The 25,078-nt window shown below is 41.0% G+C and overlaps 1 protein-coding gene across 1 annotated transcript in view; it reads left to right on the forward strand.

The window, feature by feature from the left end:
- Positions 1-25,078, forward strand: part of LOC132819159 (dihydropyrimidine dehydrogenase [NADP(+)]-like) — a 744,611-nt gene that overhangs the window by 382,120 nt on the left and 337,413 nt on the right. Inside the window, exon 12 of the mRNA XM_060830572.1 lies at positions 22,425-22,609. Coding sequence (XP_060686555.1) covers positions 22,425-22,609 — 185 coding nt within the window. The remainder of the gene's footprint in view (positions 1-22,424; positions 22,610-25,078) is intronic.

A 25,078-nucleotide genomic window follows, 5' to 3' on the forward strand; every position in this document is an offset into this window, starting at 1 on the left:
GAGCATCTCTGCTATTTAAACAAGTGCAAACTGAACAGACATTACATGGATGCATAATTAGTTAAGGCATTTTGAATTGATAAGAATTTTAGCTTTTTATCTGCTTTACATTTTCTCAATACCAAACATAGACAATCGTTATTACAGCACGTCTTTTGTGACTCATAGATTTGAACCTTAATTTTGTCCTTAATTTGTTGTCTGTTCTTTTTCTCATTTGAGTCCCTGTACCTTACTTCATACTGCCATGAACCCCAACAGTAAAGATTAGGATCAAATAAACAGGCAACAAATGCCATGAGAGACAGTGCAGTCCGTGTATCAGTCAGTAGGGAGCATGGGGTCAAGAATGCACGAATGATGCAGTGCCGTTGGGACAACTGCTCCTTAATCGTTGAATGTTGCTGCACATAAATTACAATACAAGGTTAGCTCATTTGAATATTTAAATTTTGCCTGTGGCATCTTGCTTATTACTTGACTTGAGAATTCCTACACCTCAGAACTACCTAAAGGTTCTTCATGTTTTGGCAGTGCAATTTAATTATAACGTCGCTGAAGAACTAGGGAACAGTATTTTGGAGTATGCTTGCCTCTGTTCGCAAAAGTGCAATTCCAGCGGGGATCAGTTCATGTGCTTTGTTCTATGCATGCGCCGATGTCATGCTGAAATATCCACGCCATTCTGTGCAAGTGCCAATGTCCATGCCATTCTGTGCATGTGCTGATGTCACGCTGAAATATCCACGCCATTCTGTGCATGTGCTGATGTCAGCTACTGACAAAGCAATTCTCTGTGAGAGGTACTGTAGAGAGTAGCTTTCTGACATTTTGGAAATGTACTGTGTTAAATTTGCTTCTGTTTCATTAATAAATATGATTTCAACCTTCATTCAGGCTGTGCTATACTTTGCGTTCGACTTTCGGGTGATTTTTGACCAATTGTGAGTAATTTTTTTTTGTTGGTCTGCCCCTAACCCCATAGACCCTATTATTTCTATTAAGCTGGAACACAACTATGGCATGAGTGGAGAGCTATCTGAATGCGTAAGCAATTTATGCCTGCAGAGATGGAGAAGGTGGCTGACCAAAACCGAGGCTCAACAGAGCCCAATGAAAGGGAGGGAAAACTGAGATTCAATTTTAAGAGTTCTGTCCTGTGAACTTCTGGAAAGGGTTGTTGAGCAAGCAGTGGGGTCTTCCAATTTACACAATGCCTTATTGAGATTCAGAATCATTTGGTGTTGCAAACTGGACTTTGAAGATTGTCATACTGCCAATTCTCCAGATGATATCTAGCAACATTACCCTGTAGACAGCCAATTGGGTGCAAAATATGGAGCTGCGTCTCAATAAAAAGCTGTTGAGGGCAAAGTCAATTGAAAATTGAGATTCATAATTTTTTGATAAGAAAGAATCAAAGATTTTGGAAACTAGGTGGGTGGCTGGTGTTAATGGATAGATAAGTCATGCTTTAATTAAATGATGGAACAGGTTCAAGGGCTAAATGGCATCCTTCTTTCCCATGTTTCTAAATGGTGGAATTTTTTAAAAAAATATAGACTCATTGACAGCAAAGTTTTTAATTGGAACACTACAGGGACAAGCTGTTCCAAGACTTTGAATGCTAGAGGTTAATGAGTTGTTTAGTTTATGTTAAGCAAGACCATCTAGTAATGAGCCACTTGTCACCACTTACCACTGAGCCTACTAGAATTTATTAGTGGCTCAGGAATTATATTATATTCCATCAGCCATGTTCTTGCCCACTCACTAAGTCTGTGTAAATCCTCCTGAAGCTGCTTTATATCTTCCTCACAACACAGATTTTCCCACTTAGCTGTATATCTTCGACAAATTTGGAAATATTACATGTAGTCCCCACTTCAATATAAATTTTGGACAGCTGGGGTTGCAAGTATTAAAACAAACACAGAGAACACTAGAGAAACTCAACAGGTCTGGCAGCATCTGTGGAGAGAGAAACAGAGTTAGCATTTCGATCTGGTATAACTCATCTTCAGCACTAACTGTTCTCATTGCTTCTCCTTGATCAATTTTGTTCCTCACATCCTCAAAGTCAACAAAATCATCAAACATGAGTTCCCATTCACCAATCTATGCTCTACATGCACACAGATCATTATTATCCAAGTATCCTTTTAGCTCATCTTTTACAACAGATTCTGGCAGTTTCTCTACCATTGGTATAAAGCTAACGGTTCTGTAATTCTGTGATGTCTCATTCCCTTTTTAAAACTTGTGGTGACATTTACTACTTTCCAATCTATAGGATATACTTCAGAACCTGAGCATATTGGAAGATAATCACCAATACATCAACTCTATGTAGCCACCTCTTGCTGGATGCAGAATATCAGGTCCTATGATCTGATCAACTTTTAGTCTCATTAATTTCTCCAGTTCCATGAATCACTGCCTATGGATTGGAAATTTGAAAATATTAGTTTGCTATTCAAGAAAGGAGGAAAATAGAAAACAAGGTGCTATTTGTCTAAGTTGCTACAGTGCAGTTTAGAGGGTAACAGAGGACTTTAAGTAAGTCAGATTATGACTGGCCAGAATCAACATGGGACAGTACATAAAAATATAATCATGTCTGTTAGAGTTTGAGAGGTTCTGGCTAGCTGGGGATTGGCTAGCTGGGTAGATAAAGGGAAACCAGGGGATTTGTATATTTAGAATTTCAAAAAGATGTCACATAAGAGGTTGCACAGAGTTAAGGCTGGAGGGAATAATGGAAGAGTATGGATTGAGGGTTAGCTAGTGGACAGAAAACAGTAGGAACAAACGAGCCACTTTTAGTTGGCAGGCTGAAACCGTTGACCTTCTGAAAGTGCTTGGTTCTTGGCAATATTGAAGCTGTATCAGTGAGATGAGGAAACATAGAGTGTAATAGATATAAAACAAAATTAAACGTGTTGGAACTATGTTTTCAGTGGGTCAGATAGCATTGGAGATAAAAAAAAGAACAACATCAGAAGATCATAATCTTGAAATGATCATTTTGGGTTCCAACTCCATTTGTATACAAGTCTGTGCTTGCCTCAATGACATTCCTGAGGCATTTTCTCTGGGAGTTCTATCCAAATAAAGAGATGTAGAATGCAATATAGATGGAGGATCACAAAGGTGCCTCAGTATGGAAAGAGTTCTCTCCCACCATTTTGTCTAAAGCCCTGTTTGTATCGATCCATTGTCATTTACCCTTAGGTTGCCTTGTACCACCTGGTAGTTTAGATTAGAGTGGTACTGGAAAAGCACAGAAGTTCAGGCAGCATCTGAGGAGCAGTAAAATCGACGTTTCGGGCAAAAGCCCTTCATCAGATGCTGCCTGAACTGCTGTGCTTTTCCAGCACCACTCTAATCTAAACTCTGGTTTCCAGCATCTGCAGTAATTGTTTTTACCTTGTACCACTGGTACCTTGTCCACAGCCTCCACTATAACAATTAACTATTGTAGTCCAACCTGCACTCACCTTTCAATGACCAATGTCTCAGTCTCTCTGTTTATATAATATTAAAATGATTTACTCTGACCTTTAATCTCCCCCAAGATGTGTTAAAAGTACTAACTTCTTGAGCTTCCTGTATCTTTTTTCTATAATTCTTATTGTAGCTCCCCTATTCCACATGGTTTTCAATTTTCTTCACAGCTTTTATTTCAGGGTGACATTGTTCATCCAAAATAACTGGTATCCTTTCTTTGTATGAATGGGTTTGGAATGTTGGCTCCATTGTTTTCATTCAGCAGCTGACCAGTTTGTATTGGTGACCAGTCCAGTTGGATCAGATTGTTCATTTCCAAACTAAGTTGTAAAATAATGATAAACATACCTTAGTACAAGTCACCACCTCCAACCCTGCCCCCTGTAAAAACTCCATCACATATTCTCAATTCCTTCGTCTCCGCCGCATCTGCTCCCAGGAGGACCAGTTCCAATACCGTACAGCCCAGATGGCCTCCTTCTTCAAGGACCGCAGATTCCCCCCAGATGTGATCGACGATGCCCTCCACCGCATCTCCTCCACTTCCCGCTCCTCCGCCCTTGAGCCCCGCTCCTCCAACCGCCACCAAGACAGAACCCCACTGGTTCTCACCTACCACCCCACCAACCTCCGCATACAGTGTATCATCCGCCATCATTTCCGCCACCTCCAAACGGACCCCACCACCAGGGATATATTTCCCTCCCGTCCCCTATCAGCGTTCCGCAAAGACCACTCCCTTCATGACTCCCTCGTCAGGTCCACACCCCCCACCAACCCAACCTCCACTCCCGGCACCTTCCCCTGCAACTGCAGAAAATGTAAAACTTGCGCCCACACCTCCTCCCTCACTTCCCTCCAAGGCCCCAAGGGATCCTTCCATATCCGCCACAAGTTCACCTGCACCTCCACACACATCATCTATTGCATCCGCTGCACCCGATGTGGCATCCTCTACATTGGGGAGACGGGCCTCCTACTTGCGGAAAGCTTCAGAGAACACCTCTGGGACGCCCGGACCAACCAACCCAACCACCCGTGGCTCAACACTTTAACTCTCCCTCCCACTCCACCGAGGACATGCAGGTCCTTGGACTCCTCCATCGACAGAACATAACAACACGACGGCTGGAGGAGGAGCGCCTCATCTTCCGCCTGGGAACCCTCCAACCACAAGGAATGAACTCAGATTTCTCCAGTTTCCTCATTTCCCCTCCCCCCACCTTGTCTCAGTCGGTTCCCTCAACTCAGCACCGCCCACCTAACCTGCAATCTTCTTCCTGACCTCTCCGCCCCCACCCCACTCCAGCCTATCACCCTCACCTTGACCTCCTTCCACCTATCACATCTCCATCGCCCCTCCCCAAGTCCCTCCTCCCTACCTTTGATCTTAGCCTGCCTGGCACATTCTCCTCATTCCTGATGAAGGGCTCTGGCCCGAAACGTCGAATTTCCTGTTCCTTGGATGCTGCCTAACCTGTTGTGCTTTAACCAGCAACATATTTTCAGCTTAGTACAAGTCAGTTTGCTAAACTTCAAAAATGGTGAATATTGATTATTGCTCAGAGAGATATTAGCATATCTATTATTCATGAATTGAGTGTTTGTGCAAATATTTCCTTTGTTAAAGGCTTTAATAAACATTATAGGAAACCGCCTCTTTTTGTATTAAATCCTCCAATTCATATGGACATTGAAAGGAATCTTTTAGATAACAACAATATTAATTTAAACCAATGTAAAAAGCAACATGAAAAATAAAAAAAGATGGAAATAGTAAATTATCTCTTCATATTCAGTTTTGATTAAGTGAAGACTGAGTAAATTTCAGGTCCAGTCAAATATATATTTCCAATATGTACTAAACAAAGTCATGTAGGCAACTGGCCAGTATATAAAAGAATGATAGCATTCAAAGATATGCAGAAACTAAGTAGCTAAACATCAGAAATGACTCAGTGGCACATGGCACATAATCTTGAACAGAATGAAATGTTATCCATTAATAAAGTAGAAAAGGAAAATGATATGTCTGTGCATATTGGCCATTCAATTATCATGTCAGCTCAAGTTATTCAAACCATGAATACATTATCAATGAGACCATATTTGGAACAGTTTGTGCACTTTAGATTATTCTGTCTTCATAGAGCTATTTATATGGTGAAGAAATTTCAAAGAAGAACAGCAAATATGATTCAAGATAGAAGGATCTAAATTAATGTGGAGTGCCTTTCTGAATGGAATTTGTTTGTATGGGAGAAAAGTAGATGAAAAGAGATAGGTTTTCAAAATGCTGAAAGAAATAGATGGTGAAAACACAAGAAGATTATATACAAGACAGTGGTGTTGGGTGGAACAGCTCTGGGGTGAACCATATTTTTTTTTGGTTAGGTGTCAGTTTTGTTGAGTTTCATAATGGACTTTCCTCCATAAAGCCTAACAAATTTTCTCATCACATCTTATCAAAATCACCTAATTCATTATCCACCCCATCCATATGGCGCTTAATTTGTCCAACTCTAATTCCTTTCTACTCCTTGCAACTGATGGAAATCCTGGATTGGACTGGAAACACTGGCAAGTACACCACCTTCAAAAGACCATTGTGCACTTGGACAAGTGCTATTAATCCTGACATGGCTCCTGCCATTGCTTGAATATTGGCATCCCTCTTTGTGGGCAGTGACCTGGAGAATTGAGTTTGAGGCGATGGTACAGAGGTGAGGCAATCTCTTCCATTAACATGGGCAGTGGAGGACACAACACCAGCCTTGTGAGAGGTTGCCACCTGAGTCAGTCTCAGCTGACTCGGAGGAATGCACAGCACTGTAGTAAGGTGGTCAATGACATTCTCCTCTCTGCCAGTATAAGTGGCACTAAGTCTCCAACACCTTTTACTCACTCTATCTCTGCAACTGCATCCACCAAGCTCTACCACTCTCACAATTGCCTGCAACATCTTCCCTCACTCACTGTCACCACCCTATAACACCAATCCTGCATGCCAACTACATTTCCTGATCTCACCATCTCACCTGCACCAACAGTAACAGCTGTGCCACCCATTTTCATCTCCCTTTCACACCTGCCTCTTTCTCATTCCAGCAGGAAAACAGCCCACAGCAGGGCAGAAAGACTTAAGACAGGTGGTGTGCTGCCTGACATTTGGTTCTTCACCTTTTATAAGGAGAGGATCCAGACTCTGATTACCCTGGATGGCTGACTCTTAGCCTGGTATTGGAGGCTGCCCTTGGCTTAGTGTAACAGAAGCTGCTGAGTAAGGTCTATCTCCCTTGACTTCACAAAGGACTGCTAACCACCCTGACAAGTATCCTGCTTTTGTGTCTGTGCTAAATGGCAAAACAATGAATTGTATTGAATTTAAATTATTGTCATGTGTACCGAGACACAGTGAAAAGCTTTGTCTTGCGAGCTACACAGGCAGATCACATACTTAAGTAGCATAGATTAGTAAATAATAGGTAAACAGTGGCAAAAACAAAAACACAGGTACAGACAAACGTAAAGAGTTTGAGAGCCCATTTAGTATTCTAACAACAGTAGGGTAGAAACTATTTTGGAAAGCTGATGGTGTGTGTGTGTGTGTGTGTGTGTGTGTGTATACAGGCTTCTGTACCTTCTTCCCAGTAGTAGAAAAACATTGACAGGGTGGGAAGTATCTTTAAGAATGCTGGCAGCCTTTCCTTGACAACGGGTCTGGTAGATGGGAGATTGGCCTTTGTGATTGTCTGGGCTGAGTTCACCACTCCTTGTAACCATCATTGATCTTGAATGGTGCAGTTGCCATCCCAGGTAGTGATACATCTGGACAGAATGCTCTTGATGGTGTGCCTATAAATGTTGGCAAGTGTATTCAAGCTTATTCCTGATGAAGGGCTTTTGCCCGAAACGCCGATTTCGCTGCTCCTTGGATGCTGCTTGAACCGCTGTGCTCTTCCAGCACCACTAATCCAGAAGTGTATTCACAGTCATGCCAAATTTTCTCAGCTGCCTGAGGAAGAAGAGACAATGTTCAGTCTTTGTAACCAGTGCATCCACATGAAGAGTCCAAGAAAGCTTGTTGTGGATGACCGCTCCCAGGAGCTTGACAGTCTTCACTCATTCCACCTCTGTGCTGTTATGTGCAGGGGGGCACAAGTAGCATCCCGCCAAAAGTCAATAATGAGTTCTTTGGTTTTGCTGGCATTGAGAGCTAAGTTGTTCTCAGTGCACCATTTTTCTAGGCCTTTCACCTCCCGTCTGTAGTCTGCTTTATCACTATCTGAGATTTGACCGGCTATGTTGGTGTCATCAGTGAACTTGTAAATGGCATTTGTCTGGTATTTGACGACACAGTCATGGGTATATGATGTGGGGGGGGCTGAGTACGCACCTCTGGGATCTCCAGTGTTGAGTGTTAGTGAGTATAAAACATTGTCCCCAATCTTCGCTGATTGTGGCCTGTGGGTCAGGAAACTGAGGATCCAGTTGCAGAGAGTGGGGCTTAGTCTGAGATCAGTAAGTTTAGTAATCAGTCTCAAAGGGATAATAGTGTTGAAGGCTGAACTGTAGTCAATGAGTAGGATTCTTCCGTAGCCTGTTCTTGGTGTGAAGACATTCTAGGGAGGCATAAAGGGCAAGTGATAATGCATCTGACGAGGATCTGGCAAATTGGAGTGAGTCAAGAGTAGTGGGGAGGCTGGAATTGTTGAACTGCTGTGCTCTTCCAGCACCACTAATCCAAAATCTGGTTTCCAGCATCTGCAGTCATTGTTTTTACCACCTGGAGTTGATTAATGGCAAAATGATTAATGGAGTTGATACTGGCGATTCCTCTTGCAAAGATGCCTGAAGAATCACCTGATGAAGGAGCGTCGCTCCGAAAGCTAGTGTGCTTCCAATTAAACCTGTTGGACTATAACCTGGTGTTGTGTGATTTTTAACTTTGTACACCCCAGTCCAACACCGGCATCTCCAAATCATAACTTGAAGTTCTCCTCCTCTCTCTACAAGGATTTCAGTGAGTCTCTCTCTCACTGCAACCCCAGGCCATCTCCTCTGCCCTCAAGCTCTTCAACCATGTCCTGACTACCTATTGTAGTCTTAGCTACCTCTCCCAGCCACAACCCCCTCCATTTATTCCTCCACCCGGGAAGCTCCCTGCCTCATTTCTGATGAAGGACTTTTGCCTGAAACATCGTTTTTTTTCTGCTCCTCGGATGCTGCCTGACCTGCTGTGCTTTTCCAGCACCACTTTAATCTGGAGTTGATTAATGCCATGACCAGCCTTTTAATGCATCAGTACAATGAGGCCAGTATATCTGGCTAAGGGGGCAAGATACTAAAAGTCAATGCAGTGATTCTGTGAGCATCCATGTAAGCTCAAACTGGGTATCTGCTAAGAAAGTAAGCAACCAGGTCAAAGAGATAACCTGGCCCAGTCCATGATCTCAGTGTCCCTGAGCATGAAGTACCCTTACTACAGCACTAAAAGAATAGTTGCCATGGTGAATCATTGAAGTACAGAAATGTATTGCAAATGCATCAAATGTGCCATGAGGGTTCTTAGAGGCTGGCACATGTCAGATGTCTGTGTCCAAGCATGTGGCTTGGAATGAGCCCTGGGACTTTCTAAGGAAAAGTACACTGGCATTGAAGGCAGTCCACTAGGCTAATCCCTGCTATGGAGAGATTGTCTTATGAGAAGACGTTTAGTAGGTTGGTCCTACACTTATAGTCATAGAGTCATACAACGTGAAACAGCCCATGCCAAACTTATTCCTAAACTAAACTAGTCATACCTGTCTGCTCCTGCCCCAGATCTCTCCAAACCTTTCCTATCCATGTACTTATCCAAATGTCTTTTAAATGTTGTAATTGTGCCCACATACATTACTTGCTCAGGATGTTCATTCACCTGAGAACCACCCCCTGTGTAAAAAAATGCCTCTCCTGTTTTTTCTAAATCTCTCTTTTCTCACCTTAATAATGTGTCACCTGGTCTTGAAATCCCCCATCCTAGGGCCTCATGATATTATGAACATCCATAAGATCACCTCTCAAGCTTCCTCCTCACCAATGGAAAAATATCCCAGTCCATCCAGCCTTTCTTTATAACTCAAGTCTCCACACCCAGCAACATCCTGTTAAATCTCTTCTTAAACATCTCCAGCTTAATAATATCGTTTCTATAACTGGGTGACCAGAACTAGACTCATTACTCTAGAAAAAGCCTCACCAATATCTTGTGCAACTGCAACATGAATTCCCAACTCCTTTCCTCAAAGGATTGAGTGATGAGTTCAGAAAAATGAGAGGCAACCATACTGAAACATCCAGGTTTCTTATGCAATTTGATAGAATAGCTGTGAAAAGATTGTTTCCCCTGTGGAAGGGTCCGGGACTAGAAGGTGCAAACTCAGAATAAGACATTGCCCTTTTATGCAAAAGATGACAAGGGTACTTTTCTCTCAGGAGGTAGTGAATCTGTGCAATTCTTTACCAAAGGGAGGTGTTAAGGCTGTGTCATTGATATATTCATGGCTGAGATAGACAGATTTGAAATCAATGGGAATCAAGGGTTATGAAGAAAAGGCAGGAAATTGGAGTTGAAGGTTATCAGATGAGCCATGATCACATTGAATGGTGGGCCAGACTCGGTGGGCTGAATGGCATGCTTCTGTTGTAGATCTTGTATTGATGCCTGATGTCAAACATGGACGTTCTAAATATTTTGGGAGTGGTCCTGAAGACTTCCTTCCAACAAGCGATTCTTCACCACAACTCCTTATCTTCCCAATGAGAAGCTGCTGTCATGAGTAGAACTGTGCACACAGAGTTGGATTAGGGGAGCTATTTTTAGTAATGGTGTTGAGAACACACATCTGTAAATGTATTAGCCATAGAAAAATGTTTTTTTATGGATGGCATAGCTACAATGCTCATTGTTTATTTCTAGCTGTACTTAGAGTCATAGAATTGTAGAGTCATAAAGTTATATAGCACTTCAGTCCAGCTCATCCATGATATCCTAAAATTAACTAATCCCACTTGCCTGTGTTTGGTCTATGTCCCTGTAAACCTTTTCTATTCATGTGTCTTCCTCTCCAACGTTTCACTTTCTGAAGTCTAAGTCTTATAAAGCATGGAAATTGTTTTAAATGGTATTAAAAATAAATAAATAGCTAAGTATTTTTGCAAAATGGGGAAGATGCATTTGCAATTAGTCATTGAGAGAATCATTTGGATGCCTCTTGGGTTAGTCTTTACACAGTGTACGTTTGAGCTGCAGAAACTGTAAGAGCTCCCATTACAATATAGGTGGTATTTCCAACAACTACTCTCTGTATACATATGATTCTATTGCAAGGTCCATGCACAAAAACATCAAATTTGTTTTCTGACCTTGTAAACGGCAACAATTATTTATATTTTTGAAGACTCTATAAATAATATTCTCTATAGTCTTCTCAAATATAAATATACACTGCAGCAAATAATATTGACACTATTAAGCAGATGCTTGTTTCAAACTATTACTGTTGAAAAATTGCGAAAATAATTGATAGATGAATCGTGATACAAAGCTGCATTCAAAGGAAAGCTCACATATTAATTAAAAATAAATGTAATTTTGATGTGCATTTTTCAATTTGTGACATCTGAACAAAATAATGTTGGAAAAAATAAAACATGTCCTTGGGAGTTACATTCATTCAATTAACCAAGGAATTGATAGTTAGGAATACTTACAATTTGCTTTTTGACTTTTTAATTCATTCAGTTGTGCATCATCTGAATTCCAGTGTTAAATTCTTTTTCTTCCAGAGCAGCAGGGCAAAGATTCTAAAAGCAACAAAGAAAGATTGTCATAAAAATGGATTTGCAAGGCTATTTCCGACATTACAAGTTGACCTTGTGACATTTGAAGCCCTGTAAAAACATTTTAAATCTGAAATGTTCAAGCTTATATGAAGCTCACAAAATTAAAAGCCAGAGGCAGGATCTGACAAATTCAACTGTGGCCTTAAAGAGGTTCACTTGTAACAATTCCCCTAGGATAGGATGAAAAGTGTGTAATCTAGTGTTGAGAAGCCTCTTGTGTTATGCTTGGATATTGTGGTGCCAATCTAAAGAAAAAATGCATCGGTAAAACTTTTTCTTTTTTTAGTTTTGGTTCTATTAATATGCATAACAAAACAAGTTCCATATCAAATGTGCAATTACATATCTTTTGACAGTACATTTATTTTGCACGGTCTGCATCTCATTGCTAGAATTCCTTCATCTCTCTTACCCTGCCTTTGTTCCTGATCTATTGAAGTTTATTCGTCTTGATGCACTGTCTTTTCTGTCCTCATTCCTCAATGGTCCGCTGTTTAAAGTCTCAGCTTCTTTTCCCTTGTGAAGGCATTATTCTGCTTGTTTGTCCATTTCTCTCTCTTTTAAACTAACAACGCTACTACCTTATTTGTGTGTAATTACAGTGCTGTAATGCAACACTTACAGTGGTTATTAGAATTCCATATTTGATACAGACTATTGAACAAGTCTTTTCAATACCACACAAAAGGACAGGAAGAAAGAGCTAAATTGGCTCTCACAATCACTAAGCATTTTCCAGCCAGTGAAGTGTACTCATTGCTGTAATGTAAAAAAAATGCAACAGTTAATTTAAACACATCATAATTCCCACAAGCTGCAATGAGACAATGCCCAGAATATCTGTCTCCGTTGTGATAGGTGAAGGATACATCAGGACCTTCAGTCTTGATGAAGGGCTTTTGCAGCTCCTCGGATGCTGGTGGACCGACTGTGCTTTTCCAGCACCACAATAATCTAAACTCTGATTTCCAGCATCTGCAGTCCTCTCTTTTGCCAAGAATAAATATTAGCCATTTCTTTGAAACTGCGTCTGAAAGACATTGTCACCAAGTATTGTACTCCCTCAGAGTATCAGCATTGTGTGCAATGGAAAGGAAATTGAACCCGTTTAGTTCATCAAATTTTTAAAGTGGAGATGGAGGATACTGAAAAATTCCATGTCTTAACACCCTGCACCTCAAATGGACAGATGGTGAACTTGGCCCCGAACATTTGGTGCTAAGTGCCTCCAAAAGACAAGATCTATCTACCTGGTAGCCATGACTATGAGAGTATATGGTAGCCATCTTGATGATTGTCACTGTCTTGCTTGAATGAGATTTCAGATTTGGACAGGTAGCTCTGCACGAGAAATGGACTGTATATCAGATCTTGTACGTGGAGAATACACTCAAACATGCATCATGTGACAATAGCTGCAGAATAAGGGAATAATCCTAGAGTGATTAAATGTGGATACACGCCTGCGAGTAGATTATTTTATGTTGTCACCCTGAAACCCCCTTTGAACCATGTAAATATTCAGAAGTTGACCAGTCTATCGCAGCAAGTAGAGATTTAGTTGTTGATAGTGCTGTGTTGGGTAAAACCACACCCTGAGTCAAATGCTGTTGTGATTAGATTAGATTAGATTACTTACAGTGTGGAAATAGGCCCTTCGGCCCAACAAGTCCACACCGACCCGCCGAAGCACAACCCACCAAGACCCATTCCCCTACATTTACCCCTTCACCTAACACTATGGGCAATTTAGCATGGCCAGTTCACCTAACCTGCACATCTTTTGGACTGTGGGAGGAAACCAGAGCACCCAGAGGAAACCCACGCAAACACGGGGAGAATGTGCAACAGACAGAATTGAAAGAGTCTCTGGCGCAGTGAGGCAGCAGTGCCACCGTGCTGCCCCCACTGTTTTAGTTTAAATATGCTGTAGTTCTGGTGTAAATGGCAGAATAAAGTTATCATCTCAAAGGTTAAAACAAAAGTGGAAAGTAAATCAAATTCTATTAATTAATAAATAATAAAAATCAAACAATAAAAATAAAATGAATGACAAATACAGAAAGAATAATGAACAATGACTTCATATGCTTTGTTCACCAAGGCTCCAACACTCAGAAGACAAAGCTTTGTTTATTTGCTGCAGCAGACTCTGAGGTTGCTGTGAGAGGTCCATATCTTGATTGAGATCATTCTCAGTAGACAGTAAGGTCAGCAAGGGTCAACCGCAAATATGGTTTTATGAGTTTCAACTTTGGGAAGCTTTTTTCACTACCTGCTGCCAGTAAGCCCATGGTTAATGGAATCCATGTGGTTTAAATGCTGTCATGAAGTTCATTGCTGTAAATAAATTGCAGAACATCTTGAGGAGCAGCCCAGCCCATTGGTTGCAGGCTCTGGAGTAGCTAAATCCTTCATATTGATCTCCTTTTTGCCAATAGGGAGAGGAAGCTCGAAATGCTTCACGCATGAGGGAAACTTGAAGTCAGTGAGGGTATTGAATTTATTGCTGAATTCGAAGAATAAGAGCCTTATTTTACAATGTTGGAGTTGGAAAACTTTTGCAATACTTGTGACTGCACAGCAAGAGAAATTGTGTTTTGTCAAGCTGTCCAGCTGAAAGCTACTTCAACAGTTGAGAAAAGGAGTCTGCTTTAGTGACACAGGAAGAGGAAAAGCCCAATCATTCTGTTGAAGCTGCTAAACAGGATAGTTAGATCATAACTAGTCACCAACATTAATAGCAGTTCTCTGTGCTACCCTCATATTCCTTGTTGTTATCATTATCTAAAAATCTCTTGATTTTTGCCTTGAACGCAATCACTCTTTTATCTTCTCAGAGTGAAGGAATACCTCTCCATCCTAGTTTTAAATGGTCTTCCTAAGACTGTCCCACATATTCAAGGAATAGGGCGGTTAGCCTCTTTTGCACTCCCTCTATGGCACCTACATCTTTCTTTAGACAAGAAGACCAAAACGGTACACAATACTCTAGGTGCAGTGTCATCATACATACATTTATATATGTATGATGACACTGCACTGAGAGTATTGTGCTCGATACATTTGCAACAAGACATCTGGCTCAAAGATAGAAGACAGAGGGTGGTGGTGGAGATATAAAAGCGACCTAAGGGGCAACTTTTTCAAACTGGATGCCTGTGACCAATGGAGTGCCACAAGGATCGGTGCTGGGTCCACTACTTTTCATAATTTGTATAAATGGTTTGGATGTGAGTATAAGAGGTATAGTTAGTAAGTTTGCAGATGACACCAAAATTGGAGGTGTGGTGGACAGCGAAGAAGGTTACCTCAGATTACAACGGGATCTTGATCAAATGGGCCAGTGGGCTGAGAAGTGGCAGATGGAGTTTAATTTACATATGAGGTGCTGCATTTTGGGAAAGCAAATCTTAGCAGGACTTATACACTTAATGGTAAGGTCCTAGGGAGTGGTGCTGAATAAAAAGACCTTGAAGTGCACGTTCATAGCTCCTTAAAAGTAGAGTCGCTGGTAGAGAGGATAGTGAAGAAGGCATTTAGTATGCTTTCCTTTATTGAATACAGGAGTTGGGAGGTCATGTTGCAGCTGTACAGGACATTAGTTAGGCCACTGTTGGAATATTGAATGCAATTCTGGTCTCCTTCCTGTTGGAAAGATGTTGTGAAACTTGAAAGGGTTCAGAAAAGATTTACTAGGATGTTGCCAGGGTTGGAGGATGTGAGCTTTAGGGAGAGGTTGAATAGGCTAGGGCTGTTTTCCCTGGAGCATCGGAGGCTGAGGGGTGAACTTATAGAGATTTGTAAAATTATGAGGGGCATGGATAGGATAAATAGGCAAGATATTTTCCCTGAGACAGGGGAGTTCAGAACTAGAGGGCATAGGTTTAGAGTGAGAGGGGAAAGATATAAAAGAGACCTAAGGGGCAACTTTTTCACGCAGAGGGTGGTACGTGTATGGAATGAGCTGCCTGAGGATGTGGTAGAGACTGGTACAATTGCAACATTTTAAATGCATCTGGATGGGTATATGAATAGGAAGGGTTTGGAGGGATATGGGCCGGGTGTTGGCAGGTAGGACTAGATTGGGTTGGGATATCTAGTCGGCATGGACGAGTTGGACTGAAGGGTCTGTATCCATGCTGTACATCTCTATGACTCTATGAACCTTTCTTTGCTCCTATACTCAAATCCCCTTGTGTTCAGGGATGAAGGGCTCAAGAATGTTGGGAGAAAGTGAGAACAGGATACTGAGTGGGATGATCAGCCATGATTATATTGAATGGTGGAGCAGGCTCAAGGAGCTTAATGGCCTACTCCTACTCCTATCGCCTGTGTTTATATGTAACATATGTGTACGATAAACTTTCTGAATTGCTTACTGCACCTGTACAAGATTTTCGTGATTAATGAACAAAGGCATCCTGGTGTCTTTGGTTACCAACACTGCCCAAACCCTATCTATGAAGCATGCTACCTGTCTGTTTTGTCTAACATTAACTTAACATTAATGTTAAATTTCCTCTGTCACGTATCTGTCCATTCCCTTGGACTGCCCATGTTGCTTTGAAGCTTCCTTGTCTTCTCAAAAATTTTAAGTCATTAAGACCTGGAAATATGATATTTGCTCCCTATCATTTACATAGATTGTGGACAGTTGTGGATTCAGCACTGATCCTTGCAGTGCTCCATTGGTAACAGTGTACCATCTTGAGAATGACCTATTTATTCCTATCCCCTTTTTCTTCATCTGTTAACTAATTCTCAAGCCATAACCAAATTCTGTACTCCCTTCCAATGTCATGCCCTCCAATTCTGTTTACTAACCTTTTGCACCTATGAGAGAGAAAAAAGTTTAGAATACAAACCATAGAACTGTACAGCACAAGAATAGGCCCTTCGGCCTATGATGTTGTGCCAAACGTGATGCCAAATTAAATGAATCCCTTCTGCCTACCCTTGGTCCATATCGCTCCATTCCTTGTATATATATGTTCTTATTTAAAATCCCCCTATTGTATTTGCCTCCACCATTATCCTGGCAGCACATTCCAGACTCCTGCCACTGTCTGGACTTAAGCTGTCAGGTTATTTGCTTGCCAAACTCTTTGCAAAACTAAAAAACTGTGTCTGAGAAAATCAAAGAGGCGCTTTGCCAGCATTTCCAAGATCTTTGTTTGTTCACATAATCCATATGACTATCATTATATCATTATTAATAATTGTTGGTTTCATGATTAGCAGTTGCTGTCATACTATTGCCACTAGTAATCCAGAGACCTGGGCTTATATTCTGAACACAAGTAGTGAAGTTTGAATTCATTTGATAAAAGAACTGGATTTTGTTTAAAAAAGTCTTGTTTTGTTTAGTCTAACGTCAATTATTTTAAAACCCATCTGATTCACTGATGTCCTTCAGAGAAGGAAAATCTGCCACTCTCATCTGGTCTGTCCACATGTGATTGTAGACTCAACATAATGTGATTGATACTGAACTCAACCATTCAGTGCAAGGGCAATTGGGGATGGACAACAAATTCGGGCCACATCCCAGAAGAAATAAAAAAATAAAAATCTCTGTGTAATGATAGTAGGCTGTAAGTTCTCAGTTTTATTGACAGCTGAAAAGAATTGTCATTAACAGATTTTGACATGAAGCCATTAATACAACTGTTTATTTTTATAAGGACTTGAATATTTCAGAGGGTTTCAGCCATTTCAATGGGGATTCATGACTGGAGGTATTTTTATTATACAGTAGAGTCTATAATAGATGCCTGGAATTGTGTTGTACTTCATCACAATATAACTCCTGAAATTAGTCCACAGTGAATACTGGATGAGTTAGCATAGATGTTGCAACAGTTAAGATTGGATTGTCGTGTGTTGGTATTGAGGTGATATGGAGTTATAATGGGACATTAGAATGAGTAGGGCAGATGAGTAGTCATGGAAGTGGCATGGGATTTGGGGATGCTTTTTTTTTAGCTAAATGAGATTAGATTAGTTAGGTTCTAACTTTTGAGTCAAAGTAACAGGGATTTGAGGTGAGCCTTTTAAGCAGCTGGAGTCATTTAGTGGCCTCTGAACAGCATCTATGGCAGCATCTCAACTCCACACCTACTCTCCACTTGCCCCCTCCCTCCACCTGACTGGAGTACCACCATTAAGGTGAACTTTTCATGAGGAAGGAGATTTCCAGGCTCTTGCTATCTGACTTTGCATAAAAGTCAGGCCCGTATAGTCAATGCAGAAAGAAGATCCTTCCAGTGCCTCAGAGTTTCATCCTCCTCTGTAATGTGTTGCAGATATTCACATACTATTTCAGTTTTTAAACGGATCTTTCACAGCCACTCAGAGGGTCAATGGTTGGAACTTGAGTCTTGGATTGTTATCTATTTTGTCTTCACATTTATGTCTGAACTTACGTTACTCATGATGAATGCAAAGGAATTACTTTAAACTCGAGATCAAGACTTTGACACTCTCAAATATTTTCTTAATTATTGTTCGAGTTTTTTTCTAACTGACTTCCTGATGGTTTATAATATTGTCACATTAGATTAGATTCCCGATAGTGTGGAAACAGGCCCTTCATCCCAACAAGTCCACACCGACCCTCTGAAGAATAACCCACACAAGCCCATTCCTCTACTAATGCACATATCGCTATGGGCAATTTAGCATGGCCAATTCACCTAACCTGCACATCTTTGGACTGTGGGAGGAAATCAGAGCACCAGGAGGAAACCCACACAGACACAGGAAGAATGTGCGAACTCCACGCAGACAGTCACCCAAGACTGGAATCGAACCCAGGTCTCTGGTGCTGCGAGGCAGCAGTGCTAACCACTGAGCTACTGTGCTGCCCAATTAATTATGACTCTTTTTTTGTGAAATGTCACACTACCTTTATCGAAAACAATTTCTTGTAAGTACATTTGTACCTGAACTCTTTAATCAAAACTGCCACATTTTTATATAACATAGAAGATTACAGTGCAGTACAGGCCCTCTGGCCCTCGATGTTGTGCCAACCAGTCATACCAATTTGAAGCCCATCTAACCTACACTATTCCATGTACATTCATGTATTTGTCCAATGATGACTTAAATGCACTTAAGGTTGGTGAATCTACTACCGTTGCAGGCAAAGCATTCCATACCCCTACTACTCACTGAGTAAAGAAACTGCGTCTGACATCTGTCCTATATCTGTCACCCCTCAATTAAAAGCTATGCCCCCTCATGCTCGCTGTCACCATACTTGGAAAAAGGTTCTCCCTGTCCACCCTATCTAACCCTCTGATTATCTTATATGTCTCTATTAAGTCACCTCTCAACCTTCTTCTCTCCAATGAAAATAGCCTCAAGTCCCTCAGCCTTTCCTCATAAGACGTCCCGTCCATACCAGGCAACATCCTAGTAAATCTCCTCTGCACCCTTTCCAAAACTTCCACATCCTTCTTATAATGTGGGATTGGTTTGGGATTTTTCATTTAACCCACCCTAGTCAATGTTAAGAGGGAGCCCACTTTTCCCAATTGTAGGTCAGGTTCTGAACTTTATCACAACATGGTCTCTATTTGCCATCACTAATATAAAAATCTTGATCCTCATTGTTACAAAATTGGATATTTATTGAAGAAAAATGCCTGTTGTCACTTTGGGTGTGCAACTCTTAATTTGTGCACAATTTTTTTTGTAGACTCGATGTTTAGGTGACACAAGATGTAAGTTTAAGAAATCTACTGCACAAACAGAAATCTGAAGTGAATGTAGAAAGTTCTGGAAACCCTCAGCAAGGTTCCAATGAAAGTTCATTGACCTGAAACATTAAACCTACTTTCCTCCCTCCCAGATCCGTTTCCATCATTTTCAGTTTTTATTTCACAAAATCTGAATCTAAGCCCAGTACTTAGTGGAGAATTCATATATTATCACTGAATTCAGTTAATGTCAATGCAAGTTAGCCATTTTCTTGTCAAACATACTTCCGCTATCTTATAATTTATTGTGACTGCAGTTTGAACACATGATCTGCTTCTTATTCTTCCAGGTTCTGTTGTTTAAAATAGTGCAGGAAGCCACCTCTTATGTAAACTAACTTGTAGTGTTAATCATCTGTAACCATTACCAATGAATTTCTGCACTTCAGATGTATTGGTATTGATCGCTGAATAGCATAGCAACATCAAAATCTTGTCCTAACAATTCCCATAGATGTATTCGGATAATTGAGCTGAAATGACCCTCATTTATGTGTTGTTGTACAGTGCTAGGTCATTAAGTACATTAAGCAATGTACCATTAATTTAGAGAAAAACAAAACACAACACTGGGACAACGGAATCGGTTCTGGGGGAGGTGGGACCATTACAAACCAGATGGTCTGTGCCTGGGCAGGACTGGAACAAATATGGCATTATACACTTTGATGGCATAAATAAGAAAATAGACTATTATCTGAATGGGAGCAGTTTAGGAAAAAGTGATGTCCAACAAGACCTGCGTGTCATGGTGGAACAGTTGCCAAAGATTGGCATGCAGGTGCAGAAGACGGTGAGGAAAGCTAATGGCATGCTGGCCTTCATAGAGGATTTGAATATCAGAGTAAGGATGGTCTTGCTGTAGTTATACGGGTCTTGGTGAGGCCACACCTTGAGTACTGCTTGTAGTTTTGGTCTGCTCGTCTGGGGAAGGACATTCTTGTTATTGAGTGAGTTCAGCAAATGTTCACCAGACTGATTCCTTGGGAGGCAGGACTGACAGATGAAGAAAAACTGGATTGACTGGGTTTGTACTTACTGGAATTTAGAAGAATGATTGCAAAGAAACAAATAAAGTCCTGTTAAGGCTGGATTGAACAGGCTAGATATAGGAAGAATGTTCCCAATGTTGAAAGAGTCCAGAACTAGTTATCACAGTCTCAGAATGTGTGTCACACAACACCGGGTTATAGTCCATCAGGTTCATTTGGAAGTACTAGCTTTCAGACCACTGCTTCATCAGGTAGCTGTGAAACAGGATCATAGGACACAGAAGTGAAAGCAAAATTCCATACATGCACCACCCTCTGTGCCTTTTACATCTCTTTTAAATCTTTCCTTCCTCACCTTAAACCTACACCCTCTAGACTTGGACACCACATCCTGGGCAAAAGGCCTTGTCTATTCACCCTATCCATGTCTCTCAAGATCCCTCTAAAAGGTTACCCCTCAGCCTCCAAAACTCCAGGGAAAGTAGCCCCTGCCTATTTAGTCTCTCACTATGGCTCTAACCCTCCAACTTGTGGCAACACCCTTGTAAATCTTTTCTGCACCCTTTCAAGTTTCACAACATCCTTCCTATAGCACATAGACCAGAAGTGGCCTAACTAATGGCCTGTACAGCCATGTTGTGACCTCCCAACTCTTATGTTCCCTGCATGTTATCTCCCTTGTTTCAGCTGGCAAGCTGTAAATCTGTGCAGCTGAATTTTCCCAAGTTAGTGATGGCAGACTTGGAGGTCGAGAGGCTCGAAAATACCAAGGATCCAGATTGGAGTGGTTTTTGGTTACATGGGGATGTTGCCCAAGGATACACTGGAACATGAATTGACTGCTCACATAGTGGGACAACCAGTTTGTATATTTAAGATATATTTAAGATGATTCAAGGTAGCTTGGAGCATGTACCAAGATTCTGCTGGTGGCTGAGAGCCATCACTAGCTGAGGAGCCTGCCAGTTTAATGGAAGTGGAATCCCTGAGTCAGCCTGAGAGATTCTTTGGGCTGAACACCCAGAGAGTGGGTCATGGCCACAAAAGTTAACCTCAACAATGCACCTAGAGGGATATCCTCTCAAGTAAATGGTGCTCCTACTTCTGATCTATGAATTCAACTCTGCTCCTCCAATGTTAAATTTGTGTTGAAGTGCCCTCATAGTTTCTCATCTACCTCATTCGTGGTCACCTTTCCCCCTAGTGGGGGTACTGAGCCTGGAGAGTTAATGGCTCTATGATTTGGGTAATAGCATCGTGGAACTGTCCAGATTTCTTAATAGGATGGCAATCACAGAGGCCGTCAACCTCAGCACCATCTCTAAGAACATTACGCAGCAGCTTCAACACCAGGAAGTGCAGGTTCAGGACTACCATTTGGTTTAATGTCATAGTGTTGAAACCTATGATAAAATCATGACAGTGGTTCAGAAACCCTTTCTTCCAGGCCTAATGAAGCAGCAAAGCTTCAGACAGGAGATAAATTTAATGAAAAGAGAGCACAGTTGAACTATGACTTCCTAATTTCTGTTTTTTTTTCTCAGCTAATTGATGGATGATTCACTCAAGCTATATATTATAGATAAATTAGAGTTATAGTGCTGACAAAGCTGAGTAAAAATTGTTTTCTACATGCAAGGAAGAATTTATTTGCCTAGTAGAACTTATTTGCCATGTAGAACTCAGAAGGTTAAATTTGAACTGTATTTTCCAACAACGTTACTCCTTTAAATTAAACAAATTAGAAGCGTTAGAAATACAAATCAGAACAATGGGATTAGCTAAGATTCCCCACAGTGTGGAAACAGCCCCTTCACTCAACAAGTCCACACAGACCCTCTGAAGATGTACCCACCCAGACCCATCTCCCACTGACTAATGCACCTAACACTATGGGCAATTTAGCATGGCCAATTCAGCCGACCTGCACAACTTTGGACTCTGGGAGGAAACTGGAGCACCCAAAGGAAACCCACACAGACACAGAGAGAATGTGCAAACTCCACACAGACAGTTGCCCAAGGTTGGAATTAAACCTGAGTCCCTGGCACTGTGAGGCAGCAATGCTAACCACTGAGCCACCGTGCCGCCCCAAGAAAAGTTAGTGGTTGCTTTTGCAGGCCATGGACCTGATGGGTCAAAGGACCTTTTTTCTGTTCTGCAGATCTCGATGTTAAATAATATTAACAAGCTTTAGACAAGACCTGGCTTGCTTAATTTTCCAAATCACTACCTTATTTTTCTTTTCTGTTTCCATTTATTGCAGTGAAAGAGGCCATGACTAAGATCAGGTTTAACAGATGGGGCTTCCTGGATGTTGACACAGAGACCATGCAGACGAGTGAGCCTTGGGTTTTTGCAGGTGGTGACATCGCTGGTTTGGCTAACACCACCGTCGAGTCTGTGAATGATGGGAAACAGGCATCATGGCACATTCACAAATATTTGCAGGTGGGTAAAAGCTCTGCAGTTTGAAACTCATTGCTTGCTTGCTATTTTATGAATCAATGGATTCTATCGAATCTCTGAAGGTTTCAGTTCAGTCCTTTGGTTGTGGCTGTACACTGTTAAATAAGAGAATCTATGCTTTGAGCTACAGTTATTTCAGGTATGCCGCACTCATTTAGAACATGAAGTTAACAGTGTGGGCTGAAATTAAAACATTGATAAATTATTTTTTGCTGGTGAAAGGATAAGAATTTATTTATTTGATTAAATTCATCCCAGTATCATTCCATTCTCGTGGATATTCTGTTGCAAAATGAATCAAAGAATAGATTGTCAGCAATTGTTTTCTTCACTCCCAGCAGAAACAGAGATCGCACCTACAAGAGATTACTTTCTTTCTTTCTGTCCCAATCTCCCTTTCTCATCCATATTCGTTTGACCTTTAACTTTCTCAACATTTCTTCATCCTTATACTAACCAGCTCTCTCCATTTTCCCACATTGTTCCCGGTACAACAAGGTGTTTATCTTTATATTCTAGTCCCATGACATTGCTGTCTTCCTACTGAGCAATCGAATGTATCTTTTTGCTTTTTATGCTTTTGTTCTGTCTGTCAAAAACACCACTGTTTTTTTTTCTCTCTTACAAGATTCTTCCCTTAGACCCAAAACACCAAGGATGATTTTTCTTGCCGTTTCTTGAGATGCTTTATAAATATGTTTGGCATTTCTGTTTCCTTTTTTTTTGCTCTGTCCTTCCTTAGTTGTATTTTTCTTCCTTGTAATTCTCTCAACCGTCACATCTCAGTATATCTTCCCTGAAGTTTTGGCTTCTTAAAAATTTAACTTGTTACTCTTTCTCAAAACCATAAGACATAGGAACAGAGGAAGACCATTTAACTCATCATGTCTGCTGCACCATTTAATGAAATCACTGCTGATCAGGTAATCCTCAATTCAATTTTTCTCCCTTTTGCCATAACTCTTCACTCCCTCAGATTAAAAATCTGTCTATCCCAGCCTGGAATATACTTAATGATCAATCAACCTTATCAACAGTCTGCAGAACAGAATTCACTATTCTCTGGAAAAAGAAATTTCACCTCATCTCTGTATCAGCCTAGAGAACCTTCTATGGACTACCAGCAATGTCAATACATTTTTCCTTAGGAAAAGGGGCCAGAATTATTCCCAGTAATTTAGCTGACTAATGCCTTGTATAGCTTTAGCAAAGCCTCCCTACTTTTATACTCCAGTCCCTTTGGAATAAGCGCCAACATTCCATTTACCTTTGTCATTACCTGCCATTTCAGCCACAATCAGCTCAGAGATGTCAACTCACTTGGGAATTTATATGTAGAACATCCAAGCACAAAAACAGACCACTCAACCCAACTGGTCCCACCATGTGTTCATATTTCTCATGTGCATCGCCCCACTCCTCTTCATCTAACGCTAGTGGTGTCTCCTTCAATTCCTTTCTCCCCTTGCGTGTTTACCTAGCTTTTCTAAAATGCATGTATCTTTTTTGATTCAATTAACCCCTGTGGTAGCAAGTTCAATGTTTTAATCACTCTTAATAAAGAAGATTTTCCTGAAATCCCTCCTGGATTTATTCGTGATTGTTATAGTTACTGTCTCTAATTTTCAAGTCTTCTCCAGATTGACTCAATCTAACTCTTTCATTACCTTAAAGTCCAGGTCACTCATCAGTATTCTGTCCACCAAAGAAAAAGAAAATCTCAAATCTATTGAATCTTTCCTGATATATAGATATCATCCTTGCAAATCTTTTTATACTTTCTTCTGCTTTTACAATATGGAGATCAGGACAGTGCACAGTCCTGTCAAAGATATTCCAAGATTTCCTCAACTTTGCTCCAACTTATCAGCTTTTCAGCTATGTCATTCTCAAAATAAACCCTGGTGTTTGCGTTCTTGATTTTTGACAACCTTACTGGCCTGTTTTATTAGTTTTAATGATTTGTATGCCAGTGCATCCATGTTCCTTTGCTTCTCTACCCCATTTACACTCTCTCCATCCCATTTTGAAGACATTGCCCACAATTTCAGGCTTCTCTCCATCCCAGGAGCCAAGAAGAAACAAGGGGGTTTGATAAATCTGGTGGAATAGTATGAGAATACCATTCACATTGCTTTCCCTCCTCTGCTGATATTTTATCAACAGCAGAGTCAGTAGTGGATGGTGGACTGTCCACCTTTAAATGATTTAGATCATTCAGGGTATCTCCCCAAAACTGCTGGTATTTTACCAGTCATGGGTGGGCACATTATTACCTATGGGTGCCATCCAATAAAAACTTCCAGCTTTCTGTGGACTCAGGGTGGGAGGGGATATTTTTGTTTGGGCATTATGCCACAGTGGTAAATCTGTATTAGTGAAGTGGGCAACTACAGATAGCAACTCATTAGCAGCTTCATAATAGCAATTAGTGAGAGGTAATTAAGTCTG

Source organism: Hemiscyllium ocellatum, chromosome 9 (genome assembly GCF_020745735.1).
Source record: "Hemiscyllium ocellatum isolate sHemOce1 chromosome 9, sHemOce1.pat.X.cur, whole genome shotgun sequence".
Taxonomy (NCBI): Eukaryota; Metazoa; Chordata; class Chondrichthyes; order Orectolobiformes; family Hemiscylliidae; genus Hemiscyllium; species Hemiscyllium ocellatum.